Source organism: Nicotiana sylvestris, chromosome 5, assembly GCF_000393655.2.
Source record: "Nicotiana sylvestris chromosome 5, ASM39365v2, whole genome shotgun sequence".
Lineage (NCBI taxonomy): Eukaryota > Viridiplantae > Streptophyta > Magnoliopsida > Solanales > Solanaceae > Nicotiana > Nicotiana sylvestris.
Genome location: NC_091061.1, coordinates 118,244,122 through 118,266,528, shown reverse-complemented (window position 1 = coordinate 118,266,528; position 22,407 = coordinate 118,244,122). Strand labels below are relative to the sequence as shown.

Below are 22,407 nucleotides of genomic sequence, written 5' to 3'. Positions count from 1 at the left end.
AAAAGGTAACATGTTTGTATTAATATAAAAGGTGGCCTACACTAAACCAGTGTATCCATCCATGATTACAAGAGGGAGTACAGAAGAGATTCTTGTTCTATTCTAGTCTAGTTCTCTGTTAAATCTCATAAAAAGTCTAAAACATCAAAAATACATTCACATTCTTCTAAATACTCCTGTTTACACCAAAAACTTCCTAGTCTTATACAACACAGATGAACTCTATGAGCTTTTCTGTTCTCTATTAGTTCCATTTTATAAAAATTATGCAGTCAATCATGATTTTACTGATGGGCTGTTGCTCTATTTCGGAAAATCTGACTCCAGTTTCTCTCCTTCCAAATTATCCAGCATATGCATGCAGGGATTTAGTTCCACATCATTCTTTTCTTCGTGGTGGACTGGTGGTAACTTTTGTATTCCATCAAAATTGTAGCTCTTGAGATTATAGCATTGCCCATTTCAAGTTTAGCATATTAATAAGCATATCCCAGAGTTTAGCTCTCACCTTGCACTGCACGAATATGCCGCAGTTACTTCCATCTCTCTTTAGCATGGATAGAAATAACTGGGTTGTAGCCTCTCTTTTGCAAGTTGTCTTGCAAGCATGATTGCTTTATGCAGCTTAACTATGTACAGTTTTGCATATTTTAAATGCAAGAATAATATTTCACTTGTCTAATTGGCCCATATGTTCATTAATATTAAATAAATCAAGCAATATCAGGTAGGTGTTCAACCACCAGCTGGAAATATGACAATTGATGTTTTTATCGAGGGCCATCAAAATCTAACATGTCTGAAGTCTGAACTTCAAAGTATGCCACAATAGGTTAAGAAAGAGTTGGTGCTTTTCTGAGAAAAATCCACCCTCCTTAGAGCTCTGAGAAAATTCAACTTTAGAGACAAACCAAACTTAGCTCTACTTGCACTTGTAGTACAGATTTCCTCAAAGACCCACTTGTGGTCCTCTTTGCTGACCGACCAGCGCAAGCGTTTTCTTCTTTAACTAACCGACAGAAAGTTGCATCAAACTGTTACCATTTAGTAGCAACATTTTTGCACGACATAAAAGGAACAATGAAAAGATACTCTAAGATGCACATTCCTCATTATATGATTTACCATAATAATAATAAGACCAGCAGAAATCATAATCCAAATATTCCCCTCTGGACAGTCACAGACTCATAGTGATCGAACTGGAGAGAATAGTTGAAATTTCCACACCACTGATATTTCTTACATTCTTCCTTAGAAACATAGGCCTTTATCTTATGGATGGGGGTTTGGTTGAGTAGAATATATATTAGATGATACCTTCTTAATGTACAGACGATATTATGTTGGATAGCAGAGAGCATAGAGCACACTAACCAAGGAAGGTAACTGGCTGTGAGTGAAAACAGGATTAGCTATGGCCATTTCTCCCAGAGCTTTCAACATTGAAGAAAGATTCTCTTTTACAACCATGACCTTTTCACGTATACATGCTTCCTCCCTTAGCTGCACCTCCCGTGCCTCTTCCTTTGCACTTTTTCCCTTATCTTTATTATCTAAAAGAAATAAAATATCACAATGGAATAGATGATTAACAAAAATATCTACAATTAAAATAAGTTCAACAGAAACAGAAAATATCAAAAAAGGTACCAGCTTTCTTTGATGATTTTCCACCATCTTTTTTCGCCACTCCAGTAACCTCTTTGCTAGAGGGCTCACGCCTTACAGTATGATTAGAATTCATTTGGTCCTGTATGCAAAAGAAATCTCTTCCTTAAGAGAAGTAAATAAAGAAGATATTTAATTCTGGACTTGGGAAAGATAGATTGTATGCTCACAGGGCCATCACTATTATCATAAAGCCTAAAACGGCCTTTTGGTTGTTTTGTGTTCTTAGTTGCAACAGATTCAGCAATGTAAACACCTTGTTCAGTAGAAAGCAACCCTTCAGGAGTTTGAAAAATCTAAATGCAAGAAGCAAAATCAGAAGATTAGTCAGTAAATAGCTATTAAGAAAATAAAAACAACCGGTGAAACAAAGCCAAAATAGGATATAAATCAAATAAACGGCTAATGACTTTAAGCACACTTATTAGGAAGCAAGAAAACAATAGCTCTATACGATATCGGAGAGAATAATGTGTTTCAAAAAATATTTGAAAATTCGGTAACTTACAACCCCTTCCCCTCCTGCTCCACCGAAATACTCAAGATAAATGAAAAAGAAAAAAGATAGAAAAGAGGAGCCATAGAGTTGGGTGATTTGAATCTGAGATATGACCACTGACATTCGGCTGTCAGCACTATAATAATAATAGTTAGCATTAAAACCTCTGCTAGAAAATCTAGCAGGCAAAACATAAGCTTCTTTGATAGGATCTCAGAGGTAAGTTTTCCAAAGGCCAAGAGTTCAGGTCAGTTAGAGGTCATTGCTTCACCAGCATATTTTCATGGGCAGTAATTCCTCAGGCTTTAATCTATAGGGTAAAAGAAATTTTAATGTCTCTTGCACAGGCCTGATTCAAATGATTAGGAACATGGTTTAACAATCGGACTTTACTGTTTCCAAAAGAAATATCCTGAGCCGTTTATGATAAATAATTAGCAAATTTGTTTTCATTAGTATCTATATAAAAGTCTGTGACTTGCAGATAAAAGAGCATCAACAGGCTTATTAGTCCTACAATATCTGATTAATGACAAGATGTTTCTTTGCAGCTAATTGAGCTGGTTGGGCAGGATAAGAAGATTAGGCATGTAACAAAGTATAATCAAAGAAAAAAAGTTACAACCTGAAACACAAAATTAACTAAAATATAGCAAATAAGCTACAAGCAAACCCCTTGAGCGGACTAAAAGAGCTTGTCAATCCAGGCTGTGGAAAAGTATCAGCATTAATTTGGGGGGGGGGGGGGATATTTACAAGATCACAAGTTCAGAGGACCCATATAATGTCTCTACCTCTCTCTCTCTCGCCAAAGTTCTCATACAATTGACATGTACTAAAACTTGAACATGCTTAAATGCCAGACATAAGATACAAAGATAACATACCTAAATACAGATCAAGTAACTTGCACTAAATTGCACACATACTCATTATACGGTGTATACAAGCATAAGAGTGTTAACTATCAGATACATCACCATGATATGATCCATAAAATTCTAAAGATCATGAGTTGCAATCATCATCGAATCTAGCAACAGGAAAAGTAATGATATTACCTGAATGTCATTTTCAGATAACATATCATGTGTGCTACGGTCTGGAAGATTGTTGAAGTGCTGGCAAGGAGAATTAAAGAATTTATAACCAGATTAAGCAATAACAAGTGACAAACAATAACTTCAACAAAACCATGCAAATAACCTTCTCAAACTCCGTGTAGGTTTCTTTAGGTAACATGGACATCAAAGTTGATAAGGAGTTTATTGCTGCCTCTTGCTCAAAATGATTACCACTCAGCAGACCCGTCGATCCCAACAAACCCTGAAAGTTAAAATTATGGGATAAGTTACTGACCGTATGTCAATGAGGGATGATTCCCAGTTGAAATAACATTCTGTTTGGCTCCAGGAAGGAGAGAGAAATGTGAAAGGGAGTACTCATTTACTTCATTTACGCGACTATTGATGATTTATTTTTAGTTGTTTGATGCATTTGATAGGAAGTAAAAGTGCTTCAACCTTCCCACCCAGTTATGGAAGGATTAAAAAGCTGGCATGGAGGGCTTGGATATTCCTACACTTTAACGTCCTCTCGCTCTCACTTCCTTACCAAGCAAGAGAAGCAGCCCATAGCCTCTACTTTTACTTCCCCTCGTCCAATTCCATTTGAAGTTATTAGGCAATAAAAGAGGGGAGAGAAAGAGGTAAGCATGATTTTGACATGATGCAGGACAATGTGTATAAACAATATTATTTTCCAAAACTTTCCATCTCAGCATTCCTCAATGATATGTAGATCTTTCTAAAGACAGCAATGTTCTTCCACAAAAATAAGGAAAATAACAGCAAAGAAGTTGCAGTTCACCTTGCACAAGCCAACCACATTAGTTGTGACAAGACCAATGACATCAATACCATGTTTTAGCAAACATTTTTGCACCCTCTGACAAAACAAAAACAAAAGAGGTTTAGACAAGTGATTAAGTGAAATATGCCTAAGATAATTGCTCAACTAGAAGGAAAGTTAGAAATTAAAGGATACAAAAGAGGCGGAAAAAGAATAAGTTCATCTAAACAAAACCTGGTAAGGCCAAACACTATGCAAGAAAAACCCCTCATACAATTGTCTGGTAAAATACCTCACTTATTATATTCATAAGAAGTTCCAACTATGTGTGGCAAACAAACATGTGTGGCAACGAGAAAAGCTAAAAGTAAACTTTTAACTATATGTTTCAAAGGACAAGACACTTTCACGTTACCATTCTCGTCAACTTTCCTGATAAGCTGTATTTTAAACAGTTTAGATGATTAGGATAATCTTCATAAACTTCGAAAAGATACAACTGTAGTGGTACATATGGCAAACCTTATATACTTTTCAGCAATATTTAGCTAAAAGCATTAAAACCTCCTAAAGTATGATTATCAAAAGTATTACAGAAACATAGAGTCAAGAGTGTTGTCTGTTGACATTACAACTATTAACTAATTGATTATCAGAGATTCTAGTGGATTTAATCGCCCTACTTGTTATCACTGTTAAGAGCAAAGTGCTAAATTTCTAAACGGTACACACCAAAGTATGTGCTCTCGAATTTGTGCAATTGTTAAGAAAGTTGTGTCATCGTTGGTAAATGAATTAAATCCTATCTATATATTAATATTTTATCCTTTGGGCTCATCCAGCCAGGGTGAGGAAATGTTTGTAGTGATTGAGGATGAGAGAAAGTTAGATCATATAAGTTCATAGAAACAGGGATATGACCAGGTTTTAGATATTGTTTAGTATTTTGTAGATTAATGTTACAGTGAGTACTTTTATGACATTGCTTCTTTTCCCACAGCTACTCTTCCTCCTTGCTTCCCAAACCAGAAAAAAATTACAGAAAAAAAAAGGAAGAATTAAAAGGAAATATTAACTCATTTTAGGATGCATCAGGTAAAGAGCAGCTTAATATTTCTTTTTTTTTTCTTTTTCTTCTTTGGAGGTGTCAAAGAGAAATCTAATCTAATCAACAGATATTGAGAAGGATCGAGCAAGAGTAGTACATTACCCTCCACACAGAATTTCTTTTAGCTGTGCCAATTAGGCATGGATGATGCGAGCAAAAAACAACTTGCAAACACGCACTTGGTGCAGCAGCCAAAGTAGCAGACGACATTACAATCAAAGCCTTGATCATAACCTCAACAGATGGAACAAATGGAACTTGAGCATCCAATAAATTTTCATTTTCGCTGCAAGCAAACCATTGGTCCGATGTTTTTTGAAACAGAAGAGATCTTTAAGTACATGAACACGAAAAAGTTAGATATATCATTGCTAATTAAAGTATGCTTCAGTTTATGCTAATAATCACATATTAAAGACCCAAAGGATAATTCACGATCAATATTACAACAAGCATACTGAGTAGAGCACAAAAGGTATTTGGACTTTAAGTGCAAAGCTTAATTAAAGCGCACTTGTATGCAGAATAAAGGGAAAAAATATATGCATTGAAAAAAAAAACAAGAAAAGATTACTCATAAACCACAAAAGACAGGTAAGAAATCAAATGAAATATATATTGTAAAACCATTAAAAAAAGAGCAGAGACTAATAGGAGGTGCCGGTGTACTAGTTAAGAGAACGCTATTTTTCCCCAAGGCATTGGCCGAACGGTAAGAATTCAGCTCATGATGTGTGGGTTAGGGCACATCACATTCAAACCTTGCCGTTGACAAAAGCTTGGTATTAAAGTGAAAAAGGTTAGAGAGGAGGGCCCATCATACACCTAGTCTAGAACTGTGTGCAACTAGCTCTCGGAGATTTCTCGGTTATAAAAAATTACCAACTGCATAGACTATCTTAAATTTTATTGCAGTTATTATTTTCTACAAATTCAGATTCAGTGACTAGCTCTTTTTTCCTTGATAGAAGATTTAGAAGCTAGCCTTCTTATAAATTAAAATTTTCATACTCCCTAAAGATTGTTTTAGTTTGACTTGGCACAAACTTTAATAAGAAGGGAAGACTTTTGAGATATGTGATCTTAAATAAGCCATAGCATTTGTGTGGCTGTAAAACTTTTGAAACTTGTGGTCTGAAACCTGCCATAGCATTTGTGTGGCTATAAATGATTCTTATTAAGGAAATATTGAAAGGTGTCAATCTTTTTGAAACAGATTAATAAGGAAATAATGTCAATCTTTTTGAAATAGAGGAAATAATTTATTATCCCTACGCTAGATATTTTAATCCATCCATAGTGTTTTATTTACACTAATATTTTATTTTGTTGGCTATATGTATTGGTTACTGCTGCCTTTTTTCAAGTCAGAGGCTGTGAGCATCATAAAGTAACCTAAAATTTTGCAAAGAAGTTATTGGTTGGGTAGTTTTGCGGATGTGCACAGCTTAGCGCTTTGGCATCTTCACTGAAGCACATTAAAAGTGACACATTGCACCTGTACTTTGCTTCAAGCCGCATTTGACACTACCCGCAATAGGTCTAAATCATTCTCTTTTGTGTATAAAGATTTTTTATTCCTTATTGCAACACATTTGAACTCTCTTATTAACATACGATTGATATTTCTCTCCTTCCACAAGACCCACATGGGTGCTAATGGTGCAGCATCTGATGCTCTCTGACTTCACCTCCTTCTGAAAGTCCAACTAGATGAATGCTTCCTTTAATGTGCCCAGCATTGTCACTGCGGCTGGAACCATCTCAGCATCTCAGACACACGAGTTACCACCTGTAATGTAGGAGAAGTGTTTCACACCTTCATCTCAACATTTGCACATAAAGCACCAAATAACATATTTAATCCTCTTTTTTCACAAATTCTCAACTGTCAGGTTAGTCCCCCTCACAGCTAATCAAGTAAACAAATACACCTTCTTTCTTGCTCTAGGAATAAACCGATAAGTCCAAAAAAATCGATTCTTTTCTCACCAAAGCTTATGATAGTATGACTTAAATGAAAAAAATTCATCGCTTCCCATTCCCCATCTCCATAAAGTTCTGACTAATATATATTTGATATACTTGTAAAGCAATTCAACCAAGCCTAAGAATTCAACTACTTCTCAATCTTGAAGATTCCTCCAAATACTTATATCCCAATGAACTCATCCCACCCGCCCCCCTCCAAAATCCAAATGTGTCATATTGTTGACTCCTTCAAGCTGGAGATAATGTCAGGAATGTCTCTTAAGGTCTCTTCTCCACACCACATGTGACTCCAAAAGCTTATCTACTTCCATCTCCCACTCTGAAAGTTATATTGCGGATGAAGTCTTCCCATCCTTTCATAATATTCCTCCAAACTCCACCCCCAAATGAAAGTGTCATAAAAGACTAGAAAACTAAAACCAACGGATCATCATACTTTACATCTCCAAATTTAAACTTCATTCAGCCATACTTTCACATTACCATCCAAAACTACTCAAGCTCTCCATTTTTCGGGAAGCATCTTCATAAAACTTTGTATTCTCCTCAACCTTCCCATTCTTTATAGCATGCACTCCACACGTAGTCTCCTTCCCTTCAAGATGAACTAAGCGGACACATATTTGGACAGCCCTAAAGGAATTTGGATATTTAATTTGATAGGTAAGCTTTTTCTTCAATTTCAAATATGCTTTTGTGTTGAAAATACAAGACAAATGACAACAAGTATGTGTAAAACCTCCAAAATGTTTAACACAGGAAAACCTAAATGGTGTTTTAGTTGGATCACCCTAAATGGTGCATGTTTAACACAGGATAACCTTATCAGGGGGAGCTTTCAGCTAGCCAACAGATGTAACATGTGCCTTAGCAATTCAGAATCTATCAACCACTTATTTCTTCAGTGCCTAGCTGCAGCTAATATTTGGAATATGTTTGTGTCACTCTTATGGCTGTAATGGCTTATACCAGGCAATATCCGAGAGGCCTTTGTGAGCTGGAGCTCATGAAAAGTTAGGAAGTCCATCAAAAGGAACTGGGCATTGGTTCCTGCTTGCATTTTATGGTGCATATGGACAGAAAGGAACCAAAGATGTTTTGACGGCATCTCAACTCCCACCCGTACTCTCAAGGCTAGACGTTTGGTTTTGGTTTAACCACTCTTGTATTTAGTATTGATGCTTTAGTGGAATTCATCAGCTCACTAGTTTTGTGATAGTATTTTTTGTCTTTTTTTTAGCTGAGAATTTCTCTCTTTTGTAATCTTTGCATCTTCTTGATGCCTAATGATATATCACTTATTTCAGCTAAAAACATCCAACAACATACCGAGCGTACAAGGAAATTCATCTACACCAAAAGTTAACAGGAAAAGAAGAGTCTTGACATTTAATACTTGAGTTCTTAATTCTTATGATCTCGTCTCTCTCCATACTAGCACAAGAATGCATAAAAGAGCAATCTTCCATAACCTTTTTCTTCTAGTATCCAATTTGTAGGGTTTTTTATGTAGTATCCAATTGGCAAAATACATAAGTTACCACCTTACCTATGGACCAAATTCCTGTTACACACTTTTTGCGGACAAAATAACTTTACACACTCGGCCTTTTCAGAGTATGTCTAATACACACTACTTTTATATTTAAGCATCTCAGAAAAAGTGAGGCATGTCACACACCAATAATATAGTGCCACGTGTCATTAATTTTAAAATAAAATAAATTAAATTAATGTAAAATTACATAGATACCCCTCAACTATTCTCCTTCCATCTCTTTCTCTTCTCCACCAAATTTCCATTGACGCCGACCACCATAAAAACATCCACAATTATCACCTTCCGATTACAAAGCAAAATCAGGAACGCAAGTACATTACACGACTTTGTGAGTCCACATTCAAATCGAACACAAGAAATAGGATGCAAAACTCAAAACTCCATTAAAATTGGTTATGGCGAAATCCATGGCTGCTCGATTCACTCTGATAAATTCATTCAAATCTCGGCTTCTTTTGGCTCATCTGATATCCCTCAACCACCAAATTAATATACTACCACATTAAATCTGTGTTCCTAAGTTGTTACTACTAAATTAAGATTCAAACCCAAATCTATAAAATTCTCTTACATAGATTCCTTTTAACTTTCTTAATCAATTTCTTCCAAAGCCTTTATATATTATTGTTATTCTTAAAACTGTGGACAGAAAAGATGGGGAAAAGGAGTAGGGAAGAAAACGAAAATGGGGAAAGGGGGAAAGGTCAGCAACGAACACATAGGGGAGGGGTTCTGGGGAAGAAGAACAGGGAGGGGGTGGGTAAAAAGTGAAGGGAAACAAAATATTTTTAAAAAAAAAGCAAAAATTAAAATTTTGACACGTGTCCTTTAAGTAAGAACTGGGACAAAATTCTTCTGTTTAACACGCTTATAATTTTTGTTAAACACGTGCGTTGCCACATAGCAAGAGTAGTGTATATTAGACACACTCTGAAAAGGTTGTGTGTAAAATTATTTTCGTCCACAAAAAAGTGTGTAACGGGGATTTGGTCCATAGGTAAGGTGGTAACTTATGTATTTTGCCTATCCAATTTGTAGGTCTTCTAACTTTTACATCCTCTCCCAAATTTTGCACAAGAAATAACAACTAACAACAAAGTCGATGCCCACGTTGCACCACGTAAGGATTTTCTTGGGTGCCTTCCGTCTCCATGTCGACATCGACATTAGTCTCAGATCACCTAAAATCATGACTTCACAGTATGATATTTTGATGATGAACCCTCCATGTCATTTTACCAACTTTCCCAAATATTTTACAAGTATATACTTCCGCTAGAATTCACTTCGCTTCTTCAATCTCCCAAACCACTATGCTTCTTCTAATGCATGCTCCATGCATAGTATCCTTCATCCCTTTTAAGAATTTTTGCAACTGTGAACTGTTTTGCAAATGTTATGGGAGAAAGGTGGGAAATCTCATCTTTAGAGCATATCGCCACACCAAAATCGAGCCAAAACCAAACTTGTTTCCCATTCCCCACCAAGAATACTATAATTCTTAAAGAATATATTCTATTACATAATCCCTTTTCATGGAGTTGCATCATACGGTGACATCTCTTGTCTAAGAACCCCCTATATTGTTTACATTTTACAACATACTTCAGCTTAATTGCTTTCCTCCATGAGACTTTTTCCTTCTGTGAGACTTTTTCCTTCTGTGAGACTTTTTCCTCCTATAGAAGTCACCATAACTAATCCTACAAGTGCTCAATTAAATGTGGTTCATCTTTGGATGCCAGTACTCTATTCCAGAGTCCAGAATAGTGTCATAACCAATTCCCGGCTCACTAAGCAGATCGTTTGTAACCATTCAATCCATCCAATAATAAGTCCCTCATAAGTTTTGTAAGAATATTATTAAAAGCCATGTGAACCAAGAGGTTCTCACTGAAGGAGAAACCACACGCCATAAAGAAATATGTGCTTCAAATGATAATGCGCAATTAAACCCAACGAAAAGCAGTTCATTCGTTCAATTTCAACTTTGAGGAACAGGGTTAATATTGGCATTATTGTATTGTTTTTTATAAAGTATCGGCATTATTGTATATTGGATGCTGAAATTAATTCTTCTAGTTGCATGTTGATTATTATAGTACTATTTTGTTAATTTTTTGACAAGGTAAGTAATTTTATTAATGGAAGGAAAAACCACATATATAAGTCATAACCAAATAGCAGAGAACCTACACCAAAAACTATATGTACAGTATTTTTTTAATTTGATAAATTGTGTGCTTCACTTCTCACTTTTCAATTCAAGCCCATGAACCTAGCCAGTATTTTCTCACTTTGCGCTTCCTTGGTTTCAGCTGTCCTTATATTTTAGAGAATAAAAATTTGATTATCTTCAACTAATGTTCTAATTATTTGTTTAAGTATTTTTTTGAAGTGGAGAAGGGTAGAGGAGCAAGCCCATTACCCACTGAGTTTCAAACTATCCGCCACTAATCATCGAGGATTTCTCAGTTATCACAGATATTATTGCTTGATTATTTTTAAAATGTGAAAACATAGTTTGTTCTAATTTAAATGACGTGTTCAAACATATAAGTATTATTTTTAAGGAAGTTAATTAATCTAACTAATAATCTCATTCCAAAAATTAGTCAAGTAAATCCTTAATAATAGCAATGCAATATCAATCTGAAACGAAGATATGAAATAGTAAAAGACAAGTATGAGGATAAATTTGATGGGTTCTTCATACTAGTATTGAACCCTTTAACCTAGTGGAAGATTTTGAAGCCAATTAGCATTTACTCAACCACCAAACTCAAGGAAGTCAAAAGTACACACATAATATGGTCATGTGCATGTGAAGTTGATCGAGCACAATTGAATACTGAAGCGTGACTTAGATATGTTACCTATAATTTTCAATCATGTTTTGTAGCTAAGATCTAGGCATCCTGGACCAAATCGGGTCATATGATCCACATTTCCTATAGAACATCTAACCTCGATAACCTCTATTTTTTCATGGCTACAATGCAAACAAGGTCCATTCTAAGACGTTGCGGGTTCCTTTTTCTTTTTTCTTTTTTCTTTTTTTTTTTTGGAAATAGTAGGCAAAGTGGGTTCTTTTAACATCAATTTTCTTTTAAATCCCTTCATCTTTAGGTTCAAGGTGGAGAATGTGCAAGGTGTAAGTATGTGTAGAAAGTTCACCTCATCTTCATTTGAAGAACCTTTTCACCAACAACAGAGAGGTAACATGAAAATTCAACCATTAAAGTTTCAGATAACTGCGGGGTAGCAGAAAGTATCCTCCTCGTAGATTTATAAGCTACTCTCCGGATATCCCAACTTGGATGGCATTGTAAAAAGAGTATAAACTGTGAAAAATTAAGTACCAGTTAGAAATAAAAACAAATTCATAAAAGCATAATGACACCCAATTAGATAAACTGCCTCGCCAATTAACCTGCATTAATGTCTTAACTTCAAAAGTCTCCAATACCCTGCAGAAAACGGACATTCAACTTTGATCATGATACTTCCTGGCAACACTAAAAAAATATACACAGATAGCAAACTGAGAGTAGGAACCTTCTCAAAAGTAGGATTCCTATGTGCACCGTAAAACTAACCTTCGTGAATGATCTACCAGCATCACCTCAAAAAGGTCATGACAAGCCAAACAGTCCTCGGTTGATAATTTTGAGGCCTGGAAAGAGTGTAGAAGCAAGTTAAGAGAATCTTAATGAAATCAGAACACACACTTAAGGATTTCACATGCATCTGGTATCAATATATAGGTCCTCCTAAGAAGGCATAGAAGTATCTCTGTATACAATATTACACCTCATACACTGTTGCAAACTTCTTAAGATGTTTACGAGCTTAAACAACTTTAAAATGTCAGGGGGGGGGGGAATAAACATCCCTGGACTGCCAGGCGATAAATGGTGGGGAAAAAAACACAAAATTTAAGACCTCCCAAGAAGAGCAGAAGTAAGAAAGAAGGCCGTTGAAATTTGAAGAGATGAAGCCTAGGAAAAGAGCATCAACTTCAAAGCCGAGAGTTTTACTTCATTAGTTGTTTGGACTAAAAGAATGCCATGAGAAATTGCATATTCACTAACAATGCAGACAACCGCTTATTAAGTGGGCAACAGAGATAATAATCAATCAAGATGACCAAAAATAGTTCAGAATATTCACCAGAGGAATTGGCACAACTGACGGCTCATTCTGTGATACCAATGACCAAATTTTCTCCTTTATTATAGTCTCATCTAACAACAGCAGCAAAGGCAAATTAGAATGTGTAATAAACAAATATTCATATGAAAAGAAATTACTGAATTGTATCACAGAACCCAAAATCTAGGTCAGTAACCATTTTTTTCTTATCAATAGGTCATTAACCATTATTCATGCACCACAAAAGTGAAGTCCTAATACACCTGCTTTAACATCCACTGCAGCAAGTTTAGCCACACAGAGCAATGCATAAATTCCATCCAACCGTTGTGCTGCTTTTGTGTAACCAGATTTAACAAGTTGTATAAGAGCTGCCAGCAGAGAGGACATCTGTGGAAGAGCATCAGCATTTTGGCACATTGCTCGCAGGCAGCGAAGATGACCTCTTCTAAGTGCTTCCTTCTCTTTGAGCCCTGATGCAATGAGAGATATGACATCCGGCTGAATAGCATCAGCACATCGTGTGGTCCAAGCAGCCAAACAAGATAAACATGCAAGCTTGGCCTCTTCATTACCTGGATAAGCATAAAGAATATAACACAGATCTGTAAGCTAAAGAAGACATTGCGGAAAAAGGAAGTGTGTAAGAGAAGCTAGGCACACACATCAACGAGATAAAGATTCCAAAACGTACCATCATCCTTGTAACAGGACAGAAGGAAATTACAAATAGTCTTTGACAAGCTGTTAAGGCGTTTTCCTTCTGGGGCATTTGATAATTCTTGCAGTGCATTTATCATGCCAACTCTCTGATAGGGAAATGTAAGCCTTCCTTCCGAACCTGTCAATATTCCAGATCCAGTAAATTGCTAGCTAATTAGTAAAACGCCATATTAATAAGTCAAAGAAAACATATAAAGTCAGAAGCACAAACCTCCAATAACCAATCTGACTGCATTAAACATCGCTTCTATAGCATCTGGACTGCTAGATTTTATGCTTAAACACCTTACGATGGATAACGCAGCAATCCTTCTAGCTTCATCTGCATGTCTCGCCTGTGTCAATAAAACTGAAAGAATCTCTACGGCATATTTACTCAAGTCGAGTTTGGAAGATTGCAAAAGGATTCCAACTGATTCCAAGACAAGCTCCGGATTTCGTTTCAACATCTTGACAGATGAGGGAATGACAGTGTTCTTAAAATCATCATGTGTCAAACGAGAAAATAATGGAATGAAAGCATCACTGAGGCCCTTTGGTGGTTTTTCTCTTGCATTTAGAACAGCTTTAACATACATCTCAAGAAAATTTTGCTGCAAGACAAAAACAACACAATATGTAAAGATAAAGCATAGAGGCCTAGGAGGATCCTAACATCTTTGGCCGTGCCATAACGTTTACATCACAAGAGGCATCATAGCTGCTTGAAAACCAGTTCATACCTTCCATTGATCAAATGAAGGTGGATTTGCACTTGAAAATTCTAGCATCAAGAGTATAAGCTCAGGACAATCCTTGTAAGTGATCCTTGAATCCCTTAGTTCCTCCATGAAAGTTTTGTAAATATCTGGTGCCTGAAAAAGAAACACGTTATAATGAAACTTAGGACCTCTAAAACCATGCTTCAATCAAGACCTGCAGATTAATCAAAAGAGATGAAACCTTTGAAAACAAAAAGAATAAGCTTTTTTTGCAGGTCTTTCTGACATGGGGCGATCCTTGCATGCCAATATGCAAGACTGATGCTTGTGCTTGCGCTAGTCGACAAACTGCGTTCTTTGATACAGAGGAAAACTGGCTATTAGTTAGGAGAAGACAAGACCAACTTAAGAGTCTGTGGCACCCTATATAGGATTGGAAGTTGAACTGTTTTTCCATGAATTGTACAAGGGTTCCAGCAAAAGCTTTCATAAAAGCAATTTCACCCAATGCTTTGATAATCACATCATCCACTGCGGCCCTTGATCCTCGATCATCATAAATAAATACTGTTTTGAAAACTACTTCTACCAACAGGGAAGCAATTTCAGTTGTCATCTCTGTAGAATTCAAAGCCAACAGTGAGCTTAACATAAAAATTACATCCTGAAATTAGAAAGAGTAAATATTTATTCAATTTATAATAGGAATACTTCACCAAAAGAACTTATAGAAATGCACCACAAAAGAGTGTTTACCCGCTACCCATTCAAAAACAAAAATGTTTACAACTTCTATCAAGAGTCGGATATGTCACATAAGCAACATTGCACTAACTCTACCATGTCCATATGTCAACCCTGTGCAATCAATAGTTATTACCAACAATTTGCTTTTAGAGGAGTGGCCTAACAACCTTTATACCCATTTCACCTTATGGTAGAGGAAAGACATATATTACCAGCACTCGTGTGATTTTATTCACTAATTTGAACATGTATGAGAGGGAATTGAAAATGCATACATAATGAATAAAACAACAAGACAGATTACTCTATCAGCCCAACCTCCAACCCCCACCACCCAACCAAAAGAAGGCTACAAAGATGATGTTAAACGAGGTAAAGTAAACAATTCTATCCTACAGCAAATTGTCTGATTTTCCATTGTAGAGTCTCTCGTTTCCTATCCTATAATGGTTGCTAGTTTATCATGCTATCATAACAAACATTGGCATAACCATCCCCTGATTCATTGAGTGACTCTTTTTTTCTGATTCGTTCAGTAACTCTTTGTTAATCTAATAAGAGTTGTATCGTCTAACTTCATTCAAAAATGAAACTTGAATGTCGATAGAATCAAATTCCAAAATCATTTTTATTTGATCATTCCATTCTTTCTACAGCTGAGGGTATATCGGAAACAACCTCTCTACCCTTTCAGGGTAGGGGTAAGGCTGCATACATCTTACCCTTCCCAAACCCCACTTGTGAAAAATCACTGGTTTGTTGTTGTTGTTGTTGTTGTATCTCTATTTGATCATTGTTTAGATTATGCTGAATTACAGTGTGGGTGCTGCAGTGAGTCATCTAGATGTCGGAAGTTTAAAGACTTGATTGAGGAATGCAATATCATCCGACAAAAGCCCCGGCAGAACTTGTTCAAATAATGATTCAGTTACAATTCAATTCTATGTAGAGATCTTAACAATGCATAACATGGAACAGATGTGAAAACAGAAATGCTAGTTTCTCAAGCATTCCCCTCTTCTATAACACCTGTAAGTTAAAGATGCTTCAAATGTCACATTGAAGGCTAAAGGGAACACATATATATACTTAAAATCTGCAATACAATGGTAACATAACCATATCCCATACTACTTACTGCATTAAGCTTCTTAAACCATGGTCTATTTTCCAAATGTCTCAACCCAAATCTAACGTAAAAGAGAATGCTATGACCCTTCCATCTAAATAATATGAGCAAATAATTAACCAGGGTGAGCAAATAACCAATCAAACCATCAAATGTACGCACCAAGCTGGCATTGGTGTCCCTTTTTTTCATCAATAATCTCAATTTTAATTAAGAGCCCGTTTGGACATAAGAATATTTCCCAATTTTAGCGTTTGGCCATAAAATTTTCAATTTTCACTTGAAGATGAATTTGGGAATTTTTCGAAAATTTAAAAAATTCCAAAAAGTTGTTTTTCAAAATTTTCACTCAGATCACTCACAAAATTAAAAAAACAACCCAAAATTTTATTCATGTCAAAACACAACTCTAATTTTCAAATACCATTTTCACTCGAAAAAAAAAATTCACTTCTTTTTGGAATTTTACAATTCTTATTTCCAAACGCCCACTAAATGTGCCTAACATAAAGCAACTTTCCCAAATATAGAAAACAGGTGCTTCCATCACACACCATTTGAATCCTTAGGGCCGCTAGAAACTGGTGATTCATTTACTTCACATGCATATAACTTTTCAATTGTGACCATGAGGGACAAAAGAAACGGCAGAGCATTCAGTTAACTGAGAACACTTTCTAACAGATTGTTGAAACCTTTTCCCTTAATATATTCTTATAGATGATTGGTTGTTCTTTGTAGGGATGCATATTTCAGTCTAAGGATTATCAGAGTTAGATGCCTCTTGTTCCAATATTCCCATTCAATTGTTGAACAATAGAACTTTTACTCAACAAAAAGAAGAAATATTAGCTTTCATAAACTATAAAAGCACTCCGGGGTGTGGCCTAGTGATCAATGAAGTGGATTGAGAACCATGGAGTCTCGGGTTTAAATTCGAGCCGAGGCAAAAATACTGGGTGATTTCTTTCCGTCTATTCAAGACTTGGTGGACAGAGCTAACAGGTATCACATGGATTTAGTCGAGGTGCACGCAAGCACGCCCAGATACCACGGTTATCAAAAAAATAACTATCAAACTACTTTGAAAAATTTGTGAAAGAACCATATCTTTCTCCTCTATGGAGTACACCTCTATGGAGAAATGTTCCCCATGGAAAATATTATACCTTGAGAGAACATTTTCCGGATTAATTTTCCAGTGTTTGATTATGTACAAAGCAATGGTGAAATTTAGAGCGTACGGGCAATGTTTTGATGATACTTTCAGATTGAAAATACTGTCTTACTTATTATAAAACATAAGAGAGAAAATGCTGACCAGAATTACTGAGAATATTAGGAATCTCATTTCGGAAAATCTGAATTCGGCGTTTGGTGGATGATGTTGAGATTGACGAAGCAATGGAATTTAATGATTCGACTGGACTCGCCATTTTGGAGCTGAGGCTGATTTCAGATTGAATCGTACGTGACGCAGTAGTCTCTCGCTCCGGCGATCCCCGAGAACGGCGGAGTTGGACGTAGTGGCGAGCTCAATATGACGGAAAATAGAGAGAGAAACTGTTAACGATGAAATTTTTGGAATAAGATTTTAGGGTTTCAAATGGCTGTCAAGTGTCAACAAAGATGGCTGCTAGTAGTTTCGTTGAAAAGTGTCCAGCAGGTAGGGGGGTATTTCCTGTGTCGTCCTTGTCCTTTTCTTTCTCCCTATTAATTTGATTTGATTGGAAATTATTTGATTGGATAATGAAAATCTGAAACTCAGTAGTAGTTTGCATAATAGTGTTTTTAAAATTCTTTTTCAAAATGGAATTAGCAACAAAAAAAAACAATTAGGGTCATTTGTTTCACATATTAGCTATGCAGTTATTATAGTACTGGTTATTATCCAAAAGTAATAACATACTGTGAATTAGGTATTAATATATAGAAATAATAATATAGAGACTGTTATACCTTGAATAGTAATGTATAATTATTGTGCGAGATCATTTAACTAGTATTAGGATATGCTTGTGTGCCCTATATTAATAAGTGCATAGTTTTTAAGAATTATATAGATAGTAATAAATAATATATTTAAGTTATAAATTAAAATTTTAGAAAGTGTAAGTTCCTAAAAATGATGAATATTGCTTCCATTTAGCTAACTCAATAAAGAAGAAATCTTGCCCTTTAGAAGTGTAACGACTCGACCGGTCGTTTTGAGCAATTGCACTTCGCTTGGTTGTTTGAGGGGATGAGCAGCTCCGTAGGAAGTATTATGACTTATGTGAATCGTCGGTTTTGGTTTCAAGTTATTCGGAATTGATTTGGAAGAATGATTCTCAACTAGAAGCTTTAAACTTGAAAGGTTTGACCAAGTTTTGACTTTTTAGAATTTGACTTCGGATTGGATTTATGATGGTTCTGTTAGCTCCATTGGGTGATTTGGACTTGGGAACGCGTCCAGATTGTGATTTGGAGGTTTGTAGTAGAATTTGGCTTGAAATAGCGAAAGTTGGAATTTTGGAAAGTTTGATCGGGAGTGGACTTTTTGATATCGGGGTGGATTTCGATTCCGGAAGTTGGAACAGGTCCATAATATCAAATGTGACTTGTGTGCAAAATTTGAGGCCAATCCGGCATGATTTGAATAGGTTTTGACATCGGTTGTGGAAGTTTGAAGTTTCAACTTCATTGATTTCGAATTGAGGTGTGACTCGACGTTTCGATGTTGTTATATGTGTTTTGAGGCCTCAAGTAGGTTCGTGTTATGATATGAGACTTGTTGGTATGTTCGAATAAGGTCCCGAGGGGCTCGGGTGAGTTTCGGATAGGTTTGGGTTGTGTTGCGATCGCTTTTTATGTTTCGACGCCGTTTTTCAAGCATAAATGGTACTACATTAAGCAAATTAGCACCGATTTCTGTTTTTATTTAAGCATTAGATCTGTATCGTAATTACAGAGCCATAGAAAAAAAAAAGAATCATTGAATTTGGATATCGTATGAGTATTTTATCATCATTTTACTAAGAATTGGATTACTACATTTTTTTCAGATTAATTACGAAATTGCCATTGAATTCGTATTTAAAAATATGCATTATTTTCAAATATTGAAACCAACATATCTCCTTCAATATAAGGTCAAATAGAGTGATTCAAGAGCCTAGCTTGACTAAAATTTCACAAGTAATCTATTGGAGGTATCAAAAATGAGTTTCGGGATTATTTGGTACGAGAATCGAGGCAGAATAGTTGACAAAAAATATATAAAATAAGGGTTTGTTCATTTGATCATATTTTGAGTTGGGGAGTTCGGATTTGGGCGATTTTGGAGGCGATTTTCACCGTATGTATTGGGGTAAGTGTTTCCTACTTGATTTTGCTTATATTTCATGAATCCAACTTCATTTTTGGTATTTGATTGATGATTTCAAAGTGAATTTTGGGGGTTTATGCCTAAAGTTTCATAAAGTGAATTTTTAAGTTTTGAGCATCGATTCGGAGTTGGAATTGGATGAAACTAGTATGGTTGGACTCATAAGTGAATGGGTTGTCGGATTTTGTGAGTTTTGTCAGGTTTCGAGATGCGGGCCCGGGTTGGGCTTTTTGGTCGATTTTGGGCTTTTGATTAAAGATTCGACCATTTTCGATTGGGATTGGTTGCTTTAGAACTGTTTGATGTATTTGAGTTGTTTTTTGTTAGTTTCGAGCTGTTAAGAGGTAAGAACGTGCGAGATGGCATTTTTGGAGCATCACTTGGCTTGCTCGGTATTGGAATTGGCTTGTTTGAGGTAAGTAATGATTGTAAATCTTGTCGTGAGGGTATGAAACCCGAATTTCACATTGCTTTACTATTTTGAGGTGACGCACATGCTAGGTGACGGGCGTGTGGGCGTGCACTGTTGGGGATTGTGACTTGGTCCGTCCCGTAGCAACTATAAAATTGCATATTTGACTTAAAATATATGATACTTATGTGTTTTAGAAATAATTTCCTATAAATTGGGTTGAATGTCATATTTGGGCCTTGTGCCATAGCTGTTTGGACCCTTAGGGGATTTTTCTTATTATCCTCTCACTGTTTTTTATTTAAGATCTATACTCAGTCATGTCATGTTTACTGATTTCATAACTTAGTCTTTATCACTCCGTTTTGATGCATAAAATGATATTTTGGGCCGAGCACCCTGTTTTACTGATAGCCCGAGTGGCTCGAGATGTTTCTGACTAAGTAAGGTCGAGGGTCTGTGTTGTGAGGATATTATGGGATTGGGCTACACGCCGCAGCATATTGTTATTGATTTATGATTTTTATGAGGCCGTGGGCCTGATTGATTTATGCCACGAGGTGGCTTGTTATGAGGCCGAGGTCCTGATTGATATATGCCACGAGGTGGCTTGTTATATTGCTTGGGCTGTAGGAGCCCCTCCGGAGTTTGTACACCCTCAGTGAGCACGGGTACCCTGAGTGAGTGATACGATGTTTTGCCCGAGGGCTGTTCTTGATTCATGTTGTGCGCGACGGGCTGTTTACAAGCGATTGTGAGGTAATGCCCGAGGGGGTGTATATGAGTAACTGTGAGGTTTGCCCGATGGGCTATTTATGATTCATGTTTGCCCGAGGGGCAGTTCACGAGTGATGTTCGCCAAGGGGCTGCTTTTGATTTATGTTGCCCGAGGGGCTGTATACGAGTGAGTTTTGCCTGAGGGGTTGTTTATGTTTTCATCATTTTTACTTATTGTTTCATCACTTCGTTGAAAACTGTTGAAAGATATTTTAAATGGTTTTATTGAAACTGGATTTAAATGAGTTGAGTTGATTCAAAATCCTGATTTTAAAAGCCTGATGTATTTTACTGAGATTTCATGATATGAACTGTATATCTTTTATTGCTCGTCACTACTGCTCAGTCTCTATTTACTTTTATTACTTACTGAGTTGGTGTACTCACATTACTCCCTGCACCTTGTGTGCAGATCCAGGTATTTCTGAACCCGGTAGCGGGTGTTAATTACTCAGTGGCAGGTCCATCGGAGTTAGCAAGGTAGCTGCCTGACGATTGCAGCCCTGCTTTTCTCCCTCCTTATCCTCCCTTAGTTGTATTCAGTTATTTTCAAGCTATGTTAGTCTTGATGTTGTCAGACGGTTATAGTAGATGCTCATGACTAGTGACATTCCGATGTCGGGCTTTCTTTCCGCATTGTTGTTTTGATTTAAACTCCTTATGCAGGTTTATTGTTAAATAGCTTTGGTTTTGTCTTAAAAATAAAAATATTGATTAGTTTTGGTAGTGTGTCGGCTTGCCTAGTACCACGTTAGGCGCCATCACGACAAGGTTAGTTTTGGGTCGTGACAAGAAGTCTTTCATATACCGTTATTGTGATTTCTGAGGATTTATGTGAAAATATCTTATAAATTTTATTATTATATACGTGACTTAATATTGAAAACAAACAAGTGACACAAAAAAGTTTTACCACAATTATTCAAAGATTTGTTAGATAACATGAATAAAAATATTTGTTGGAATGAATGCAAAATAATCAACAGTAATTAATGGCAACCCCATTAGAATACATATTTTCTTCGTCTCATCCTTATTGTTTCAAGTTTGCGTTTGGGTTAAATTGGATTTTTAACTAATTGCTTGATTCAACAACTTACTTATTTATTGCAATAAAAAAATCTTAATATTAATTCATCCCAAGTTTTACATGTTTAATTGTAACTATAATAATATTTGATTTCATTATATTTCTATCCAATAACAATTCTACTACTATACGTACTCGTCCGGTGCGCGAATTGTTTCAAAGAAAAAAATAATATAATATAAACATGTCTGTATTGGAGACTAAATTTAGCAATCACATTGAGAAGAATTAAACCAAAAAAATAAATATTTGAATTTCATACCAATCTTATGCACTAACGTAAAGGTCAAAAATAAAACTGTCTCAAATTCAAAATAAAATTAGTGTAGATAATTAAAAAAAAAGAGCAGTCTTACATTTCCCCTTGGAGTGATTGAAGTTTCTTTCCCTCGTAAAATAAGGATACTAAAAGTTTTTACGTCAAACTTATTCAATACCCTTCCCATCATCCAAAACATAACCAATCATCATTGTTGCTCATGTTGGAAAGATCCAATATTTTCATTAACTTTTGCACTAAATGATGTATCCCGTTCAAGGTGTCATACTTGTGCAGCTCCCCAGCCAGCAACTAGTGCCTTTTCTTCAATGTTTCAGCTAATTTCTTTCCATATCGCATTGCAT

The 22,407-nt window shown here is 36.0% G+C and overlaps 1 protein-coding gene across 2 annotated transcripts in view; it reads right to left on the bottom strand.

The window, feature by feature from the left end:
• The window catches only part of LOC104225374 (protein ILITYHIA), a 41,792-nt gene extending 24,004 nt beyond the window's left edge, over positions 1-17,788 (bottom strand). Inside the window, exons 1-17 of one of the 2 annotated variants that reach the window (XM_009777149.2) lie at positions 17,459-17,788; positions 14,503-14,879; positions 14,283-14,414; positions 13,772-14,153; positions 13,532-13,678; positions 13,101-13,412; positions 12,856-12,929; positions 12,282-12,358; positions 12,116-12,152; positions 11,860-12,026; positions 5,232-5,460; positions 4,040-4,117; positions 3,377-3,496; positions 3,232-3,291; positions 1,842-1,967; positions 1,654-1,753; positions 1,378-1,556 (exon numbers count right to left, since the gene is read on the bottom strand). In XM_009777149.2, the coding sequence (XP_009775451.1) occupies positions 1,378-1,556; positions 1,654-1,753; positions 1,842-1,967; positions 3,232-3,291; positions 3,377-3,496; positions 4,040-4,117; positions 5,232-5,460; positions 11,860-12,026; positions 12,116-12,152; positions 12,282-12,358; positions 12,856-12,929; positions 13,101-13,412; positions 13,532-13,678; positions 13,772-14,153; positions 14,283-14,414; positions 14,503-14,879; positions 17,459-17,573 (2,712 nt within the window). In that variant the 5' untranslated portion in view covers positions 17,574-17,788. The remainder of the gene's footprint in view (positions 1-1,377; positions 1,557-1,653; positions 1,754-1,841; positions 1,968-3,231; positions 3,292-3,376; positions 3,497-4,039; positions 4,118-5,231; positions 5,461-11,859; positions 12,027-12,115; positions 12,153-12,281; positions 12,359-12,855; positions 12,930-13,100; positions 13,413-13,531; positions 13,679-13,771; positions 14,154-14,282; positions 14,415-14,502; positions 14,880-17,458) is intronic. The other variant, XM_009777151.2, reaches the window with a different exon arrangement.
• Between the last annotated feature and the right edge of the window lie 4,619 nt (positions 17,789-22,407).